This window comes from Gymnodraco acuticeps, unplaced genomic scaffold (genome assembly GCF_902827175.1).
Source record: "Gymnodraco acuticeps unplaced genomic scaffold, fGymAcu1.1, whole genome shotgun sequence".
In the NCBI taxonomy this organism is placed as follows: Eukaryota; Metazoa; Chordata; class Actinopteri; order Perciformes; family Bathydraconidae; genus Gymnodraco; species Gymnodraco acuticeps.
In genome coordinates this window covers 938166-959316 of record NW_022991642.1, presented here as the reverse complement: position 1 = coordinate 959316, position 21151 = coordinate 938166, and the positions used below count along the sequence as shown (strand labels likewise).

The 21151-nt window shown below is 39.6% G+C and overlaps 1 protein-coding gene and 1 pseudogene across 1 annotated transcript in view; one reads left to right on the top strand and one right to left on the bottom strand.

Annotated features, from left to right (window-relative positions):
• The window catches only part of LOC117534283, an 865641-nt pseudogene that overhangs the window by 474737 nt on the left and 369753 nt on the right, over positions 1 to 21151 (bottom strand).
• Positions 13068 to 21151, top strand: part of LOC117534306 (phosphatidate cytidylyltransferase 2-like) — a 44173-nt gene continuing 36089 nt past the window's right edge. Inside the window, exons 1-3 of the mRNA XM_034198514.1 lie at positions 13068 to 14848; positions 16496 to 16615; positions 16747 to 16850. Coding sequence (XP_034054405.1) covers positions 14708 to 14848; positions 16496 to 16615; positions 16747 to 16850 — 365 coding nt within the window. The 5' untranslated portion in view covers positions 13068 to 14707. The remainder of the gene's footprint in view (positions 14849 to 16495; positions 16616 to 16746; positions 16851 to 21151) is intronic.

Below are 21151 nucleotides of genomic sequence, written 5' to 3'. Positions count from 1 at the left end.
CTCTTAAGGCCCACAGACCCGCCAAAGGGGCCGAAATCACAAGATCTGCAAGCAAAAGTGTCTGAGGGCTTCTTAAGATTTAATAAACTATGAATGTTTCATATCTATGTAACGGGAAGAAACTCAGCTAACTGATCTTTTTTATTTATCTTTAATAAAAAAAACCTCAAAGCTAACGCTGAACCTCTGAATTAGCCACAGGCAAAACAATATTAAGCCCGTTAGCACAGAACTCTAGCTATACCGATCGATATACTTATTGGATCTGCACAAACAAGCTTAGATAACATCCTGAGATTCCACAGATTATAGAAATATAAGTATCATCACTGAGCGATCAGAACTCGTGACAGGGGAAGCAAATACAGACAACACACAACGTATCTTTAGGTAGCAAAACACGGAGATATGCTCACTTTAGCTGTTATTCTGATCAAAAGTCGTGTTCAATGGCATCAAAACGCGGCTGAAGGTTAATCTATAGGTTATAGCAATGTGTCTGTCACTTTGAACAAATTATTGATAATCCATAATTCCATTTTAATGCAAAAATCGGAGAAGAAAAATGAGCTGCTAATGGTAGCCACCAGAGGTAGGGATTCATATCGTTGACTTTTTTACGATACCGATACTGATACCACTGAACGATACCGATACTCAACCGATACATATTGTGATACTTTGAAAATGTATCATCCCACAATTATTCCCACGAAGCGCTTTACGATATAGTTAACATGTCAAATGAATATTAAATTCAATTGTGGGACTTCTTAGACCTTTTAGTACTGAACAAACAATGAAAAATACATAAAAAATATGAAGAAAACCGATTATGGAATATCTTTTATAACACACGCCATCAGGTGTGCCGCGTGAATAGCACATCTTGTCAATGCAAACAGACCGTTATAGCAACGTTATAATTAATGTTAAACCTGAGATTCGACTAGAGAACACATACATAATAGAATAATGGTCATGAGATCTCGGCATTGCACAAACAAACAAATCTCATCTTTAAAATCAACATTTACCTTCACTGGTGAGAGAAAACAAATCCCATCACAGTTCATTTGTGGGACTTTTACCTTTCTAGTATTGAACAAACAATGAAAAATACATAAAATATGAAGAAAAAACGATTATGCAATCTAATTTATAACACCCGCCATCACGGGCCACGGACTCACTTTTCAAATTAACTAAAAATAAATAAAAAATAATTTTTTTTTTTTTTTAAAGTATCGAAACCGGAACTGATTTCGGTAAAAAAAATTGGACGGACACTATAATTTACAGTTTTTTACTATGTTCAATCTGAATTTTCTTTAAAATAAAAAAACATATATATTGATTCTGACTTTTCTACATCCAACTCACAGGTTTATCATTACTTTGAGAAAAAAGATTATTCATGTTCCCCTTTTTAGAAGTATAGTTATGGTCATTTGTTCTGGAAATGTCATTTTCGAGCCTGAGACCTGAAAAACAGGATTGGGGCCTAACAGGTTAAGTTGACGAAACACTAGAGTCAAATGTAATTTAAAGTCAGATCCACTCGTTATCATAAACCTGTTAATGTACGCATTCAAACACTTTTTATTTTACCAGCTGTATTCACCTTGTCCTGGATAAAGTGTTTAAGTCATGGATGTTTAAAGTTTAACTTCTTCATATGTCTGTTGTAATAGTATAGTTGACTTTTCATTCAGGAAGTATGACGCTGCACTGTCAGTACGCTTGTCCATGTTTGTGATTGGTCAAATGTTGCTAGCCCCACCCCTTTCATGTGAACGCGCACTCAGCCGGACAGAGAAACCCTGGCTTGAGTTACCAAGTTGATAACCAGCGTCGTAGGACCGCTTAACGAGAGCGCGTTTGTTTTGGATTAGGTAAGCCAGCTAACTCAAACATATCCAGGGTATGTTGAACTGGATTTGTGGTATAGGCCTCTGAGCTGTAGTTATCCGGAGCTTGAATGACACACAATCAAGGGCTTTGATTTATGATCTGTATGACAGTGGCCATGTCGGCAGGTCACATGATGTGGACAGCCAGTCACCCTGTGTGAGGCAGACCCACACAAATCCTCAGGCCAGCAGGCCACTTAACAAGCCAGGCCATCGGGAAACCCCCCGGTCCTCCCGATGGCCAGTCCGGGCCTGGGTACAGGAGGCGTAGAGTGAGGGATCATTGTCCACAAGTTTATCGATTGCAGATGGCGTCATTGTCCACAAGTTAATCGATCGCAGATGGCGTCGCGGACTAATTCAAATAAATAAAAATGTGTGAGCATACCCTTCACGCGATGGCAGAGCGAACAGGTACAAGCAGGGCCGGACCGAGACAATAATTCAAGCTGGAAATTATACACCCAGCCAGGCCACTCCCAGTTTTTTTTGTGCCAATATTTGGCCGTTAATATACCTTGGCGGCCCGCCCAAGTAATGTCTATGTGTGGGAAACCCTGATACATGTAGGCACTAGTTGATTAAATGTGACATAAATTGATAATTTAGTTTTAATCTGCTTCTTTATTCACCTTTTCTTTTTAAATGTGTAAAAAGCAAATAAAAACAATACTTTGGATTAATTCAAATTGCGGGAGAATAATTCATCAAAAAAAAAATCAATGAATAAATATGTTCAATAATAAAGTAAACGCATCTAGAATGTTACTTGATAAAAGAATAGGGTCATTAAGTAATTAAAACATTAATATAAATCCTCATTAATCAATTATTGTCAACATGTATTTATAATATATTCTGTGTATGTATATACCTAATCTGAGGTGCTTTAATGTGTGTGTATATATTTTGAGAGATATACACTAGTATTAGACGCAGTCAAAACTTTGGACACATCTTCTCATTCAAAGTTTTTTATTTATTTAAATTGGTTCTACTTTGTAGATTTATACTGAAGACATCAAAACTATAAAATAACACATATGGAATTATCTAGTCAACTAAAAAGTGTTAAAAAATCCAGAATAATGATGCGGTAGCCACGCTGGTTAAGGGTGCCTTGAATTCTGAATAAATCCCCAACAGTGACACCAGCAAAGCTCCCCCCCCCCCACCCTCACACCTCCTCCTCCATGCTTCCCGGTGGGAACCACTCATGCAGAAACCATCCGCTCACCTTATCTGTGTCTCACAAAGTCACGGAGGTTGGAACCAAAAATCTCTAATTTGGACCGATCAGACCAAAGTACAGATTTCTAATGTCCAATCCTTGTGTTTCTTGGCCCAAATAATTCTCTTCTTCTTCTTCTTCATCCTCAGTAGTGGATCTTTGCAGCAATTGGACCATGAAGGCCTGATTCACGCAGTCTCCTCTGAACAGTGGATGTTAAGATTGTCTGCTCCTTGAGCTCTGTGATCATTTATGTGGGCTCTAATCTGAGGTGATTTAATTAGCAGTTTCTGAGGCTGGTAACTCTGATGTACAGGTACATCTCAATAAATTGGATGGATTTATCCTCTGAAGCAGAGGTAACTCTTGCTCTTGCTTTCAGGGGGGGGGGGGGGGTGTCCTCATGAGAGCCAGTCTCATCATAGCGTTCGATGGTTTTTGCGACTGCACTTGAGGATACATTCAAAGTTCTTGACATTTTCCGGATCGACTGGCCTTCATTTCTTAAAGTGATGCAGTGTTAATTTCGTCAACGAAAACTATGACGAAAAATCTTCGTCAACGACCTTTTTTACATGACAAGGACGAGACGATGACGAGCTAAAAATAGATTATTGATAATAAAAACTATGGCGAAATGTATATTTAGTTTTCGTTGAGGAGACGAGACAGGACTAAGCTGTTAATGGTGGACTATCGGACATTCAAAATGCAGGGTCTTGTCTGTCAAAATGCATCTTACGTTTCTAACTTGCAGTATCATTATTTCCACTCTCTTCACTCCAGAAGAGCGATCTCCCTGTGTCTCCTCTTTGTGCGGGGGGCGGGGCCTAACAGACGCTGCAGCAGCACACAGAGATCTGCCGGGGACGGAGCGTCCAAAAGTATACAGACACTCTACAAGGCTCCTGTTTTCGCATAAGCGCGTTGACACGAGCAGTCTGTCCAAACAGCTGGCCAAAAGGTGTCATATTCAGTCGGAGAAATGCACAATTTTCGACTTCCTTAACTCGTAGCTCTGTTGCCCCAATTACGAATAACGTTAAGACCTGATTATATTTCACATCATTCATCCACATCTGTAAAGTAACTAAAGTTATTAAATACATGTAGTGGAGTAAAAGTACACCATTTACCTCTGAACTGTAGTGGAATAGAAGTACTAAGTAGCAACACATTTAAACACCAGTAAAGTACAAGAACCTCAACATTTTACTCAAGTACAGTACAATATAATAACATAATTATATTTGATTTTTTTTCACATTTAAATAAAGCAATGTTAATTCGGTTAACAATTTGTTTAGTTTTTCCCTTTAAAAAATAACAAAAAGTACCTACAAGAATACCGTTAAAGTACCAGATCGATAAGCAGTATCGACAAGAGTAGTAGTACTGTTAAAAACCTTAACGATACCCATCCCTAGATCTTACACAAGTAAAGTGTTAAGAGAGTGACATGTTGCTTTAATAATTTCAACACTTGATACTGTCCCCTTGATTCCAATGTCAGATTCCTGTATTTGCCCAACTGAATTAGTTTAAAGAGAGAAAACATTTTGACTAAAAGTTGACTAAAATGTAATGATTTCACATAAGTGAAAGACACCTCAAGAGAAGCATACTCTGTGTTGAGTTATTGACAGATTTGAATTTCGCGGATCAATAACTCATGAACATAATGTTGTAAAAATACAAACAGTATGACTTTACAAAGGTAGACAACGAGGTACATAGTCATTTTTATCAGAACAGTTCGATATGCGCCATCATCCGAGCTAAACTTCAATAATTGGTCACAATCTGCAGCTGGAGGAGGGAGAGGAGTGCTTAGGGACCGTCTAAAAACTGCAACGGGGTTTTGCAATATCTCGCAAAGGTTTTGCGATATCTTTTCTACTCCATGTCCTCCAGGGGGCTCCGTATAATATGGATTACAACAGCAGTCAAATGGGGCTTTCCACTGTGCACTAACTCTAGCTCTGCACAACACAACTGATGGTCTCAAACACATTAAGAAGGCAATTCATTCCACAAATTGACTCTTAGCAAGGCACACGTGTTAATTGAAAATCATTCCAGGTGTCTACCTCATGAAGCTGACTGAGAGAAGCCAAGAGTGAGCAAAGCTGTCATCAAGGCAAAAGGGGGCTACTTTGAAGAATCTAAAATAAAAATCATATTCTGGATTTTTTTACAATTTTTTGTTACCTAGATAATTCCATATGTTCATAGTTTTGATATCTTCAGTATTAATCTACAAAGTAGAAACAAATTAAAATAAACAAAAACCATTGAATGAGAAGGTGTGTCCAAACTTTTGACTGGTACTGTGTATAAAAAACAGACATATTTTAATATTTAGCAGGTTCCCTCATCTATAATAATTTATACAAGCGGAATTTTGAACATGTACAGCACTAAAATGCAACATACCAAATAATCAAGAAACATCATAAATTAAACACTGACAGGGAACATTTTACTGCACCATCATTACTATTACATAAGAAGGTGCCGTAAAATGTTCTGATGATACTTGCATACTTTTACTTAAATAAGGTTTGAATGCAGGATTTTAATTTGTAAGAGAGTATTTTAATTATATACTATAGGGGTAGTGTATCTGTGAAAGATCCCAAATAGAATTCATTGTTTACATTGCAGCTAGTGCTAAACCAGAAGAATTGAGCCAACACAAACACACAATAGGTGGGACTAAGAAAGATAATATGAAAATATAAAAACAAAGGCATTAATTAGGGCTGTAAAATGTCTCCCATTGTAATGGTGATTAGATTTGTAAATGCTAATACTTAACCGTTTTTTCTGGCTGTGTGCTTCCTGTTTTCTACAGATGTCCAGCTGCTGGTGGTGGTTAAAGAAGAGGTTCTCCCTGACCAGCAGGAGTGGGGCACCAGTCTGGACCAGGAGGACCCAGAGCCCCACCCACACATTAAGCAGGAACAGGAGGAACTCAGGATCAGTCAGGAGGGAGAGCAGCTTCAGGAGCTGGAGGAGGCTGATATCATCAAGTCCACTTTCACTCCTGACCCTGTGAAGAGTGAAGATGATATAGAGAAACCTCAGTCCTCACAGCCTCATCAAAGACAAACTGAACACATGGAAACAGAAGCTGATGGAGATGGCTGTCGAGGACCAGAACCAGCCAGGAACTCAGATCCAGAGAGCAGTTTACAACCAAAGACTGAACCTGACACTGGGGACTCTTCTGAACCTGACACTGGGGACTCTTCTGAACTTGACACTGGAGACTCTTCTGAACTTGACACTGGAGACTCTTCTGAACCCGACACTGAAGACAGTGCTGATTGGAAGGAGACTAGAGAACCTGCGTCATGCTCAAACTCACTGAAAAATAGACAGGAATTTGTCAGTGATTCAAGCCATAGTGCTGTAAAGAAACCATTTGGCTGCTCTGTGTGTATGAAGTCTTTTGCACAGAAACAAAGTATAAATCGACACATGAGAATCCACACAGGAGAGAAACCACACAGCTGCTCAGTTTGTGAGAAATCTTTTTCACGGAGTGAACATTTAAAGGAACACGTGAAAATCCACACAGGGGAGAAACCACACAGCTGCTCAGTTTGTGTGAAATCTTTTCGACGCAATATAGATTTAAAGGCACACATGAGAATCCACACAGGAGAGGAAATATACAGCTGCAATATTTGTGACAAAAGATTTAAATGGTGTAGTGATTTCAAAAGACACAAGTGTGTTGGTCGTCAGTCCTCACAGCTTAACCTCTTAAGCCCCACGGACCCGAGCTCGGGTCCGAAAATGCTATATATGTAGCAACAGTGCTATATCTGAAGTGTCATTCATGAAACTATTAATATTCCATACCCATCTGACCGGAGGAAACTTGGCTAACTGACGATACGAAAAAAAAAAAGTTTTTCGAAAAAGAAGTCTCACAAGAAGCCTCTAAATGAGCCCATGGCAAAAACGGGCAATTACTATTTCTGCTCATAACTCACAAAAACAATCATTTATAATTCATACTTTCTGCACAAACAACACATTTTCTGAAAACTGAGATTCCACAGATTCCATGGATATACACCCCATCACTACAGGCACAACATTAATCGAGCTAGCAGCCAGAACATAGCAAGTAAACAATATAATTTTTCAAATCCATGACAATAATTAGGTCTTACCTTGGCTGTTTTGTGATCAAAAGTTGTGTTCAAAGGAATAAAAACGCTGCTCAAGGTTAATCCAATGTCTCTTGTCACTTTAAAATGATTACTGATAATCAATCCTTTCATTCACGGCAGAAGAGTAGGTCCAACGATTAACAGTCTGTGGCTTCAGCTGCGGCAGATGCAGTTTACGCATAGCTCCCCCTCCGCAGGCGTAACGTATTTACGTATTTTTGAATCACCCAAATCGACCAATGGGTTCCAGAGATAGGATCTTGCGTAAGTATAAGTAAAGGCAGTATAGCTGGTTTAGGCACACGCCCACTCTTTTTACGCAGCATAGCATAGCATAGCATAGCATGTCCCGCGGCGACAGGAGAGCAGAGAATGGCAGATCGATCAGCAGGATTTGTTTTATTTGTCTTCATTGTAACAATGGCAGCCAGAAAGAAGACTTTTTTGTCCGTAGAGGAGGCATTGGACATCGTATTTCAGGACTCTCCGTCGGGAAGATAGTGATGTCGTCACGCATAAAGGGGACAGTAATGACTCTGGTAATGACTCTGATTATGAACCTCCGTCACCGGAAAGGTATGTAATCTCTCTGTTTGTATCTATTACTTATTTATTTGGTGTAAGAGTATTCATCTGTTTTTATCTTTTTGTTATTTATTTGGTGTAAGAGTGTATTCATCTATAGTAATTTCCAACACGTGACAATAACACGACGGCATCCATCTTGTGATATAATGTTCTTTCACACACTCCACAACAAACAAAGAAGATGGATGCCGTTTCTTGTTCTTGTTGTTGAAATAAACAAGACATATACATGTTGAATTTAACACGGTATTACATTTCATTTAGCTGACGCTTTTATCCAAAGCGACTTACAATTATTACAATTATTACTTATATTATATATATATATATATATATACACACATGCATATTAGGGGTGTTGAAAATAATCGTTTCTACGATGCATTGCGATGCGGACGTGGACGATTCGGTATCGATGCAGTGACGGAAGATAATCGATTATAGCGTAGTAACGTTGCTTCCTGATTTTCCGGACACGGCTTTACTATAACGTTTTTTTTTCTGTCACTTTAATATCAAATTGCTCGGTGACGCAGAGATCAGGGAACAGACGTGACAGCGGCACAGCAACACCAAACACGAAGCAGTCTGCTTTATCCACCAACACAAGAACACCAGTCCAGAACCAACAGCAGAAGGACCCGCTCTGAATCACTCCGTGTCGCTGCGGCTCAGAGACACAAGGATTTATGTTTTTCAAAAATAATCGCGTTACAATCATGTTAGGTTTTTGGTGGATTTAATTAAGTCTTGGATTGCAGAGTATGAATGTCCTCTAGCAATTTTCAGACGATATATATACGTGTGTAAAGTTTGTGAAGGCAGGAGGAAAAAAGCTTCCGCGATCACCGTCTCCTCTCCGTTCCTCCAAACCCCGCCCCCTCCCTGAAAATGAGTGACAGGCTGATAGTGACCCGATAGAAACTTTATTATTCACTTAATCACTGAGATATAATGAAGCTAACTTAATCTCAAACATTCATGGGATTTATGTAACAATAAGACAGAGAATGTAAGTGTGCACCCACATGCAGTATTTTACTTGTTATATGCTATTGTAAATACTCCTGTTGTCTGCTGTGTTCAGACTCAAGTCCTGTGTGTGATGCCACATTCAGGACATTCAGTGTCCTTTTTTTAACAGAAGACCGTTGCTAGAAGCTGCAGCGAGACTGCAGAAGCATTATTTTTTTGTTTTTGAGGATGGAACAACTTCACACACAGATATAGGGAGGCTAGACCTATACAATTCATTTTGGTTTATAAATTAATGTCAAGACATTTATGTTATTGATTTCTGAAGCACTTTCTAAATAATAAAAAGAGAGTTCATATGTATTTACTGCATGTATGCATTGATGAAAAATAAGCCATGTGCAGTAATATAGAAAATTAAGGATGCAATGCATTGGTATGAATCGTGATGCATCGGGATATCGAATTGAATCGAATCGTTGACAGGATAATCGAATCGTGAGACCAGTGAAGATGCACAGCCCTAATGCATATATAAAATATAAATATATGACAGATGGAATATTATTAAATATTGAAAAGATTATATGAACCCTGTCTCACATAATTTACACAGTATACATTTTGAGTGATATAATGTTAATTCACACACTCAAAATTGATGTTCTGCTGTTGTAGAGAAATTATTTCTGATTTGAGATTTTTGAAAGTACAAGCCAGAGAATTAATCTATTTGTTTTTTCCACATTTGTTTTCACAGTGAGGAAGGCGATGATGATATGGCTTCTGGATGCCCGAGTATTATGGGGAAGATGCCACCAAGGTCAGGAGGTACTGCAGGAGGTGCTCTGATGCTGGCAACAGAAGGGTGAAGACACATGTGTACTGCAGGAAGTGTCAGGTCCCTCTGTGCTTCACTACCAAAAAGAACTGTTACAGGTAGTGCTGCGTACCTGGACTCACATTCAGGTTCAGGTCCGGACTCAAGTCCAGAGGTTCAGGTCCGGACTTATAAGTCCTTTTAAGATGGACTTTTATTAATCCCTCGTGGGGAAATTGTTTCTCTGCATTTGACCCATCCTAGTGTTAGGAGCAGTGTGCTGCCATTTTGAACGGCGCCCGGGGAGCAGTGTGGGGAACGGTGCCTTGCTCAGGGACACCTCAGTAGCACTTGGTCTTTCCGGGACTTGAACTGGTGACCTTCCAGTTGCCAAGCCAAGTCCCTATCGACTTCGCCACCACCGCCCCGTCCGGACCTGAACCCATGGCTTGTGTCAAGTTGTGTGAGGAACTAAAGTGAACTTATTGTGAGCTAATTATCAATTGAAAATTAACTCATCATCAACTCAAATTCAAACTCGTCAGGTTTGTTGTGCTCCCTTCCAACTTGTGTCTACATTTCTCTACAAAGTACAAATGTAAAAAAAACACTTTTTGCCACTTAGTCTACAAATGACTTATGACAGCAACTACAGTGAACTACTACAAAGTTCAAACATTTATTTCATTTACCAAACTAAAGTAACCAAACAGTCCCTGAGCTGACTGAGCCTAAATCCCTAAAATGTTGCTGAAAGGTAGAGTGTAGAGTAGACTATACGCATTACACTGTTACACACCTACTATACAGTATAGGCTACACTGTAGTGACTGACTGTACAGTCAGAGTGTACTGTACTGTCTGTACACCATGTATTTTCTACAACTCTACATGTGTACATTATACAGTATACTACATACATAGTGATGTACATACATACTGTTAGAAATTAAAATCAATATTGATATGGCGTAATTTTGAATTAAATACACTATTTAATTTAAATCAGTTTTATTCTGAAAAAAACGGAAGTTCACACTATTAACTTAATACTTTTATTCTGAAAATTCTTCACTTCCGGTTAGCATTAGCATGTGGCAAAATGCTACGTTTTCAAACCGTGAATCGAAGGTGAAATGACATGTGATGTTGTACACTGAGCACACTGGGATTAGCACTCATTTATTGACGCTGAATAACGTTTATCAGGGAATGTTTAAATAACCACAGGCACCAGAATATACGTAAGTGCTAGTTTTTTTGCGAGTCCAAGTACCGGTTCCCGACTTTCCGGTTTTAACCGGACTTGAACCGACATTTTTTACAAGTCCAGTACCGGTTTGGCGTACCGGTATGCAGCACTAGTTACAGGGCATGGCATGACTTACTGGAGTAATACTGTAACATTCAGGGTTTGTATAAAGTTTATTTTTTTTACCCAAAAAATGCTTGTTGTATAGTGTGTTGCTAATTTTTTTTAAATAAATCTGCTCCAGTTAGAGTCAAATGTTTCCTAAGTTTCCTAATTTTTATTGTGCAAGTAACATGCATCTCATGCAAAGAGGGAATTTCACACACACACACACACACCACACACACACACTTATTTATTTTTTACAATAATTATTATTATTTTTTTTTATGGAATAAACCCCCCCCCCCCCCCCCCCCCTTTCTTGGCTATATAAAAATCGCTGGCCCGCGATAGTGTCTATCGGACACATTTTGGCCCTTGGACAAATGTAGTTGGTCATCCCTGCTGTAAGGGAATACATTTGCCTATTTTGTATCCTGATGACCTAATGCTACATATATACATGTAATACTGATTTCACCCATCTGCAACCGATTCGCTAATAATCACAAATGTTCATTTCTTTGACCCCTTGACTGGAATATTTCTTGTTTAATAATCGTTACATTTCCTCAGGACCAAGTTCCCGTGTCCTGTCTTTCACCTACTGATCACCCACTGCTCATTTAAGGTGGACTGACCTTTACAATGGACCAGCTAGCCTTATGGCACATTTCCACTGCAGCGGGGTAGCCCCGTTTGAGCGTCTCTAATGGCGCGTTTCCACTGCAGGCCTCGCTCGGCCTCGCTCGGTTTGGTTAGGCCTTATTAGGCCCGGCTCGTTTTAATGCTGCGTTTCCATTACAGTTTAGGAACTGGGGCAGTTACTATAGTAACGCAGTGTAGGCGGAGCCGTGACGTAATCTTCAATGAGAGCCCCAGAAAAACAACACAGCCGTTAGCTCTTAGCACTCAGAGCTCACAGCTCCTCATATCTGTTCAGAAACTTGACAAAAGTTAAACAAGTACAAACCACAGACTGCCTGTGTCATGGCGAATACGGTCGCTGGTTTATTTATGTCTGTAGGCCGTTGTTGTGAGTGTGGACGGTCGGAGCATATAATGTTAGCTTAGCCAAGCTACATTTAGAAAACACGCATTTTAAAAGGGTTTTTCGCCTGCCGTCTGTCTGCAGACTTGTCAAAGCATTAATTCCTGGTTTTTACTAACCGGTATCAGTATGTTGTTACTTCGGCATCATTTTGAAATGTGCATTACAATTGAATCACGGTCAAATATGTTCATCTTGTTGTAGATGTAGCCCCCTTGCCAGCGATTCTCTCTCTTGTTTAGCATACTCAGCCCGACTCAGCCTGGTTGTTCCTGGCCCTAGGACCACGATTTAGTCGGGCCAGAAAAAAGGTGAAAAAGTAGCCCCGGGCCAAAACTAGACCAAGTGGAAACGCTTAAAGCGAACTACCCGCTGCAGTGGAAACGCGCCATAAGCGTCCTCGCTCAGGCCTCGGGCTGCCTCGCTGGCCGTCCGAGACTGTGGCGCATTTCCATTACAGTTTAGGACCTGGGGTAGCAACACAGTGTAGGCGGGGCGATCAGCTTTTTTTTTTCACATTTGGAGTTGTTCCGTCGAGCTCCCGCTGGATTTGATCATTCCCAATGAGATGTAGGAACGTCGTCACCTCCTCGGTCGACCGCGGTGTGCTTTCCTTTGACGTTGCCATTTTTGTAGCTCCTCCGTTTACAAAAATGCTGTGTATAAAAATGCTGCAAACTTGCTTCTAGATGTATATGCGACGCTAGGGATGATCTCGCGCGCGATCTTGTGACGATTCTCTCTGACCAATCAGCAGTCGAGAGTGTTGACGTCACTAGTTCAGCCCTGGCCTGATAGAACCACGATTTTATGGGGCCGGAAAAAGAGGGAAAAAGTACCCGCTAGCCGGTGCTACGCTATATGGAAAGGCCACCAACAACTGGCCTGGCCGCTTGAGGACGATTTAAGGATGCTTAAACGGGGCTACCCGCTGCAGTGGAAATGCGCCATTAGTGTCTTGATGCAAACGTTTTGTAAAGTGATGCTCGACCAAAGACGTGCTGTTGGGTTGTGTGCTCTCTGCAGGACAGTGTCTGTACTCAAAGATTGTTTATGAAATGAGAGCTTCACTCTGTTTTTGGTGTCCAAACGATGGCAACAGAGCGATACGTCTTCTTTCCAGCAGATGGCATAAATGTTACATCATCCAGTTCAACTGTCATCCACATATTAATGATTCAAAACATCAATGTAAGATATGGCTCGTAAATTGACTATTTCAACAGAATGTGAAGGGGTTACAGTCTTGAGGCCATGTCCAATATGTTTATGTTTTGTTTGATTAAATCTACTGAAATGAGCATTTAATTATTACATTATTCTTAATTACTTTCATTACATCATGGGTTTGCATTGCAATATTAGAACGCATAAAACCCAACTTTATTTCTTCTAAGTTGCGGGTGTTCATTGTTTAGAAGTCCGCTGTGTTTCATCCAAGCTTCTTCTTTGTGCTCCGATAATGCTGAAAGTATCTGTTGTATGCTTTACCTGCTCCAGTAACAAAAGTGTAGTTCACTGGACATCGACAAGAGATAGTGGATGGATCCAGAGGAGAACCAGAAGATAGCCCGTATAGAGCCTTCAGGTTCTGAAAATGATCAGGGATAGAGCTAGAAGATAGCCAGTATAAAGCCAAGAAAGACCAGTAGAAAGACAGGAAGGAGCCAAAATAGTTTGTATTTTTTATTTTGTAATATTCAAGCTCTTCTCTTAAGATATTAGAACTTCCTATCACAACATGTATCCTTTTATTCCAATTAAAAAACGCTACTTTTTTGCTGCCAATTGTTGAGATTGTTTCACAGCTTTATCTTAAATATTTAGACTTTTTTCTTTGCATATAGATTACATAGGATGAACAGCACAATCCACTCTGCTGGATTCTGCTCTAAATGCATGCAAACATCTCGCTGTATCCAAACTCCTGCAGTTGTATTGTTCTGGATTCATAGTGAAGTGTATTAGATGTTCTGCACTGTTATTGTTATGTATTCTATGTAAAGTGAAATACCCATAACAAAATTCAGAAAAGAAAAGTGACTCACTTGAGGAAAAAGGTTCTGAACCAGTGAGAGTTCTTCATTTGCACATAAACATGGTAAAATATTTAGAGTTGTGACCAGATGGTGTCGCCCGCTGCACACATTTAACGCTCTGTATTTTATTGATTTATTTAGCCTTTTATACCACACTGCAAGTCTGACATTTATTAATGAGACTACAGGAAGTTACACTGCAGATTTAAACACTTATAAACACAGCTCAAGTGTTTCACAGCCAGAAATATTCAAGCAGAAAAATCAGTGCCTGTTTAATCAAAGGGAAAGCAATCATCTAAGACAACATTTGTGAAGCGGATACAATCAACTCAGCGTACAAGACACATAAATCCTGTGATGTTTGGACATAATCCAGGCTCTATGTTCACATAGAGAATGATATCACAGTGTTTTGGGGCCTATGTCGGTTAAAAGCCAGCAGAAGGGTGTATTAGTCTGTCAAATAACTCGTAAAGTTGTAAATTAACAAGAAATAAACTGTGATAGTGTTTGAAGCTTGTTCTCCCCCAGCTCTCCTACGTGATGTCCGGCTGGCGTTACTTCGTCTGCCCGGTGGAGTTCAACAACGACTCCAACCGGTTCCAGGTGGACTGCGAGCCGTTGGAGCTTTTCCAGCTGCAGGACTACACCCTGCCCTCCGTCCTGGAGTCCTTCACCGGATGGGTAAGACTCTCCTGACATTCATCTGTCTTTCCTGTTTTCTGGCATCACAAGTCATATAAACATGAATGTAACTTGAAACAATAAAATCACTGTATTGCAAATCCAGTATGCCAAAAAGAAAAAGGGATCCGTAATATTTGTCAATATTCCGCCGATATTCCGCATTTGACCGATTATCGGTATCCGCCTTTTTTTTATCAAATTGCTGATAACATTTTGGCTCTGATGAGGCCGTTTCTCTGGCTGCAGTCACCACTCTGTGTACACGAGCAATGTCCCGCCCACAGCGCTATCTGATAGGCTATTACTGAAGATTTTCCGGGCGGGAGCCAGCCAGAGAGGCGGGACCTTCTCAGATTACAGGCAGGTGCGACGCAGACACAGACTGAAGCAAGCAGCAGCGCTGAGCGGCAGAGCCATACATGTGTTAAACCGAAGGTCAATAAACATCCCTATCCCCTATGCTGAAGTTGCAAAAACACCACGATCTTATGATCCAATTCTATCAGTTTCCCAGTTACACAGGGACGCGGGAAGTCAGTCAGAGTTGGGGGTGCGTGCAGCGTCTCGCAGCGGAGTAACTGTGGTGCGGACGGGGGGAGGGGCTGCGAGTGGAGCCTCGCAGTTTTTCAGGTTGATATGTGAAGCTCATTAGCTAGCCAACATGTATCTAGCAAATGTTTAGCAAAATATTAGAAGTGAGGCTACTAGACTAACGTTAGGTCTACTGTAAAAGCCTCACTTTGAATAGTTTGCAAAACATTAGCTAGCACTAGTGTTTTACAGTTGCTAGCAGCTTATTAGGATTTTATGCTAGATAGACAGATATAATAAATTAAGCATTATTGTTAGTTAAGCATGTCAGCCTGCAGCCCCACTTCTTGTATCTCTCTCTAACTCATAGCAGATGACTGCACTAAAGAAAAGGGCACAGAGAGTTGGCAGTTGTAAGATGTTTGGCAGTTGTAAGATGTTTAACAGTTAATTAAACATAATATATGCTTAAATGCATTTCAAAGAAGTTGTGTTGAGTTGTGTTGTAGTTTGTGTTATTCTACATTTTGACACCAAGATTTTCTGATTTGACTGCAAATGTATATCGGTTCCAAATATCGGTTATCGGTCTCCTTGATTACTAATAATCGGTATCGGTATCGGCCTTGAAAAAGCCATATCGGTCGATTCCTAGACTCTCCTAACCTTTATCTGTCCTTCCTGTTTTCTGGCATCACAAGTCATGTAAACATGAATGTAACTATGAAACAATAAAATCACTATATTGCAACTCCAGTATGCCAAAAAACAAGAGGGATCCGTAATATTTGTAGAATCATGTATGTGTCGCAACCTTTCAAACACTTTAATTGTGTCATCTATGTTATTTAGTTTTAATCCTGTGTTACTCATTAAGTAAAGTTAAAATATATCTAAATGTGGTTTCTAGAGTACACAGAACCTAAATCCCGTTTAACACCAGGATTTTATCATACGTTTCAACCTCATTATATTTTTCTCAGCCAGGTTTGATTTAGATACTAAAAGCCTGGGGATGCAAGTCCTATTTTAGCCAAATAACTAGTAACTAGTTTAGTTTCACTGAACTGCTGGTCTCTGTTTCAGTCTGACACATGTTTCCTGTCTCCGCAGACCAAGGTGCGTCTGTATCCGTTCCAGATCCACAGCCTCGCTCTCTCCTCCTTCGCCTCCATCATGGGACCCTTCGGAGGATTCTTCGCCAGCGACTTCAAGACATCCTTCAAGATCAAAGTAAGGATTTCTGACACGTTTGTTTACTTCAAAACAATCCAACTATCCTTTTATTGTCTGTTGTCTTTGCTCCATGTATATTATATTCATAGCAGCAGTCTGATCACACGTACTGTTGTTTGTTCTTCCAGGATTATGCCAACACGATCCCGGGTCACGATGGCATTATGGACCGGTTCGACTGCCAGTACCTCATGGCCACATTTGTTAACGTCTACATTGCCAGCTTCATCAGGTAAACACACAGCTATGGTTTGTTCATATGTTGTATAACCTAATCAGCAATGTACAGTGACAGTGAAGAAATTCATCATCAAAGTTAGTGGTTATTTATTTTATTCCTGACTGTTAGAGACAGCATTTTATTTCTCCAAGAAAACAAACTGTTGGTTGAACATTAAACTAGCTAACTTGCTAATAACCATTAAAGAGTGATCTCTGTCTCTTCTTGAGTTGTGTTATGTCTTCCTCTGACACTGAATAAATAAACAAACATGAAACAAAAGTATGAATTTAGTTTGAGACTTTTCAGTATTGGTTTATATCGCTGTAGGGTGCCTTTGAGACTTCATGAAAAAAAAGATTTTAAATGTAACTTCATATTGAGTTTACTATGTAGATCAGGCTCTAAAAATGCTATGTAGTCAATTCCAGCACTTTTTATAAACGAACTCAAAGCAGATAAAGCACGTGGTTCCAGCTTGAACCCTCAGAAAAGGAGTCCTCAAGTTTAACATGTTCATATTTTTTGTTTCAAATATTTTCATTGAGAAGATGCATACAAGTGTTAGCAATGGTACAGACTTCTTTTCAACATAGTTTAAGCAATTTACTCACTTTTTTGTAACAACATTTGCTTCATTATGGCAATCAATTTCTAAAGCGATAATGAATGTATAGACTCTTCCTTTTCTCCCTTTTACACTTTCACTCCATCATTTCATTAATGTCATTTCATGTCTTAACTTCTTAAAGTATTTATTGACTGTGAAAAAACCTTTTCAAAGGGACTATATTGTACATTTCAGAAGATGTTTAGAAACGGTGTTTGTCAAGTTCTTCAGGGTTTTGGCATGTACATAGTGATTTAGCCCGAACTTGAGAGGCTGCAGGGCAACAGAGGACGCTTGGAAAACTCGGATTTTGTTCTTTTTTGTCTTTATTTTTAAAAGACAACTCCAAGAATTTTGGATTTTGAAAACCTTCAAAACACAAAGGACATATCTAGAAGATATGTAGAAAATAAACTTATTTTAGATACGTTCATAACAAACGTAACGTGGGAGAAAATACGTTTCTAGCTAAACGTAATTGAGAATGCAGTTTAGTTCTGTGGGAACGTCATTTTTAGGAGACAGGGTTGAAAATACACATCAAACAAACGGAGCGCAGGCAGACCACGCTGCGTAAAAAGCCGTCGATTGCGCAACAGCACTCACACAAAGTAATCAATCAATCAACCAATGTTTATTTATATAGCCCAATATCACAAATGTTACATTTGTCTCAGTGGACTTCACAGTTTGTACAGAATATCAGTATGACAATACGACACCCTCTGTCCTTAGACCCTCACATCGTACAAGGAAAAACTTCCGGAGAAAACGCACAGTTTAAAGGGAAAAATGGGAGAAACCTCAGGGAGAGCAACAGAGGAGGGATCCCTCTCCCAGGACGGACAGAAGTGCAATAGATGCCGTGTGTAAATTGAAAATATAATACATTTGCAACATAGGTAATCCAAATGTTTGGAAATGCATGTGTGTATAATAGGAAGATGAATCCACGAGGATATCCATCCAGGACCTATGATCCAGGACCACAGCCACGACTCAAGATCCAGGGCTCGCGATGCAGGACACAGGACCGCAGGATCATCCATGACTCCGGATCCCAGCGTATATAGACACCAAAAAGAAAGAAATTTGGGGAAGCTGGGTTAATCGGAACATGAGAGTACACAGGTATAGACAGAGAGAAGAAAGAAGTAAGATGTCCCCCGACAAACTAAGCCTATATCAGCAAAACTAGGGGCTGAATCTAATCAGCCCTAACTATAAGCTTCAAAAAGGAAGGTCTTAAGCGCACTCTTAAAAACGGATAGGGTGTCTGCCGCCCAAACACAAACTGGAAGCTGATTCCACAAATGTGGAGCTTGATAAGAAAAGGCTCTGGCTCCCATTGTACTTTTAGAGACTCTAGGAACAACCAACAACCCTGCATTCTTGGAACGCAATGCCCTAATAGGACAGTAGGGTATAATGAGTTCTTTAAGGTAAGATGGCGCCTGCCCATTAAGGGCGAGAAGAAAAATGTTCAATTATATCCTGTGTTCTATAGGGAGCCAGTGTAAGGCAGCCAGAACAGGAGTAATGTGGTCCCTTTTCCTAACTCTGGTTAGTACACGAGCCGCAGCATTTTGAATCAGCTGAAGCGACTTGACTGACTTCTTGGTACACCCTGATAATAAAGAGTTACAATAATCCAGCCTTGAAGTAACAAATGCATGGACTAGTTTCTCTGCATCGTTTTGAGGCAAGATATGTCTGATTTTTGCAATGTTACGTAGATGGAAGTAGGCGGTCCTTGAAATTGATTTTATGTGGGCGTTAAAGGATAAATCCTGATCAAATATAACACCAAGATTCCTTACAGTCTCACTGGAGGCCAAATTAATGCCATCCATAGTTAGTATATTTTTAGATAATTTATTTCGTAGATTCTTCGGGCCAAGTACAATAACTTCAGTTTTGGTCGTGTTTAACATAAAAAAATGTAAGGTCATCCACGTTTTTAAGTCCTTGAGGCAGTCTTGAATTGTATTTAGATGATTAATTTCATCAGCCTTGATTGATAAATACAGTTGAGTATCATCCGCATAACAATGAAAGTTTACAGAATGATTCCTTATAATATTGCCTAACGGAAGCATATATAATGTGAACAAAATAGGTTCCGAGCACGTGGATATGTGGATAATTATGTAAATGATGCTGTATGATGTCCTTTTGTTGTTCTATGTATGTTTTTATGTTTCATGTGGAACTACTTGAGCAGGTCTCCCTTGGAAAAGAGATCAATGATCTCAATGGGATTTATCTGTATAAATAAAGGTTTGAAATTAAATTAAAGGGAGTGCAGTCAGTCCAATATTATTTAACATCATGCATGATTAATGATATATTGACATGCTTAGACACATGCATACAATCGGCTCTGTGCGCAGATGATGGGGCTATTTGGATGAGAGGAAGAAATGCCCCATACGTAATGGAGAATATAGCTAGAGCGATTAAAAAAGTGGAGAGGTGGTCATATAACTGGGGATTCAAAATGTCAGAAAGCAAGTCATGCTACATGGTATTTACAAACAAACGCAAGATTGATGGCCAACAGCTAACACTATAGGATCGTCGAATGACAAAGGTGAATGAGTTCAAATACCTAGGACTGTGGTTTGATAGCAAATATACATAGAAAATGCATATTAATCAAGTAGAAACAAAATGCAAAAAAGTATTACATTTATGGCGAGCTGTAGCTGGATGCAACTGGGGCGCAGATAAACAAGCATTAATAGACATTTACAGATCAATTATGAGGTCCACAATAGACTATGGTTGTATAGTAGTTTATGGTGCAGCAGCAAAAACATCGCTTTTAAAAATAGATAGAATACAATATAAAGCATTGCGGCTGTGTATTGGAGCGATAAAGTCATCCCCTATCAATGCAGTTCTGATAGAAGCAGGAGAGACGCCTCTGGAGATCAGAAGAGAGAAACGTGCTCTTTGTCATACTGGATCAGGGTACAAGGAAATGGAGAGGGAAATATTTCAAACAGAATATTACAGATTTGCTGGGAATATGCAAAAAAAAAGGGACGTGGGTTTGGATGGACAAGTAAGGAAAGAACGAGGGCATATGGAGTGGAGAATATCACGTTTGCCAAAGCAATCCCATTTAGCAGTGTTCCCCCATGGCTGTTCCCAGAAGCTAACATAGATATGAGTATTTTAGAAAGGAAAAAAGAGTGGCAAATAAATGGAGTGGGAATTAAAACAAGTATGTATCTGAACGAAAAGTACTACAATTTCCTACAAATGTATACAGATGGTTCTAAGAACAAGGAAGAGTGTGTTGGAGTTGGCATATACATCCCAGACTTCAAAATATCTATTTTAAAAAGAGCATCTGATCAATTATCAGTGTACACAGCAGAAATGCTTGCTGTAATAATATGATTACAGTGGGTTGAAGAGGTCAGACCAGATAGGGTGGTTATATGCACAGATTCATTGTCCATATTACAAAGCATACAATCAACAACAACAACTACCAGAGAAGACATTCTCATAGAACTGAATCATAGCCTGTTAAGACTTCACAGAGGCGGTATAGATCTGCAGTTCTGCTGGGTGCCTGCACATGAGGGGGTGGAAGGGAATAAGTGTGCTGATAAATAAGTAAAAAGTGCAGTACAAAAGCAAATAACATTACCAGTTCAACTTGGAAAAGGAGAAGGAAAAGCAGTCA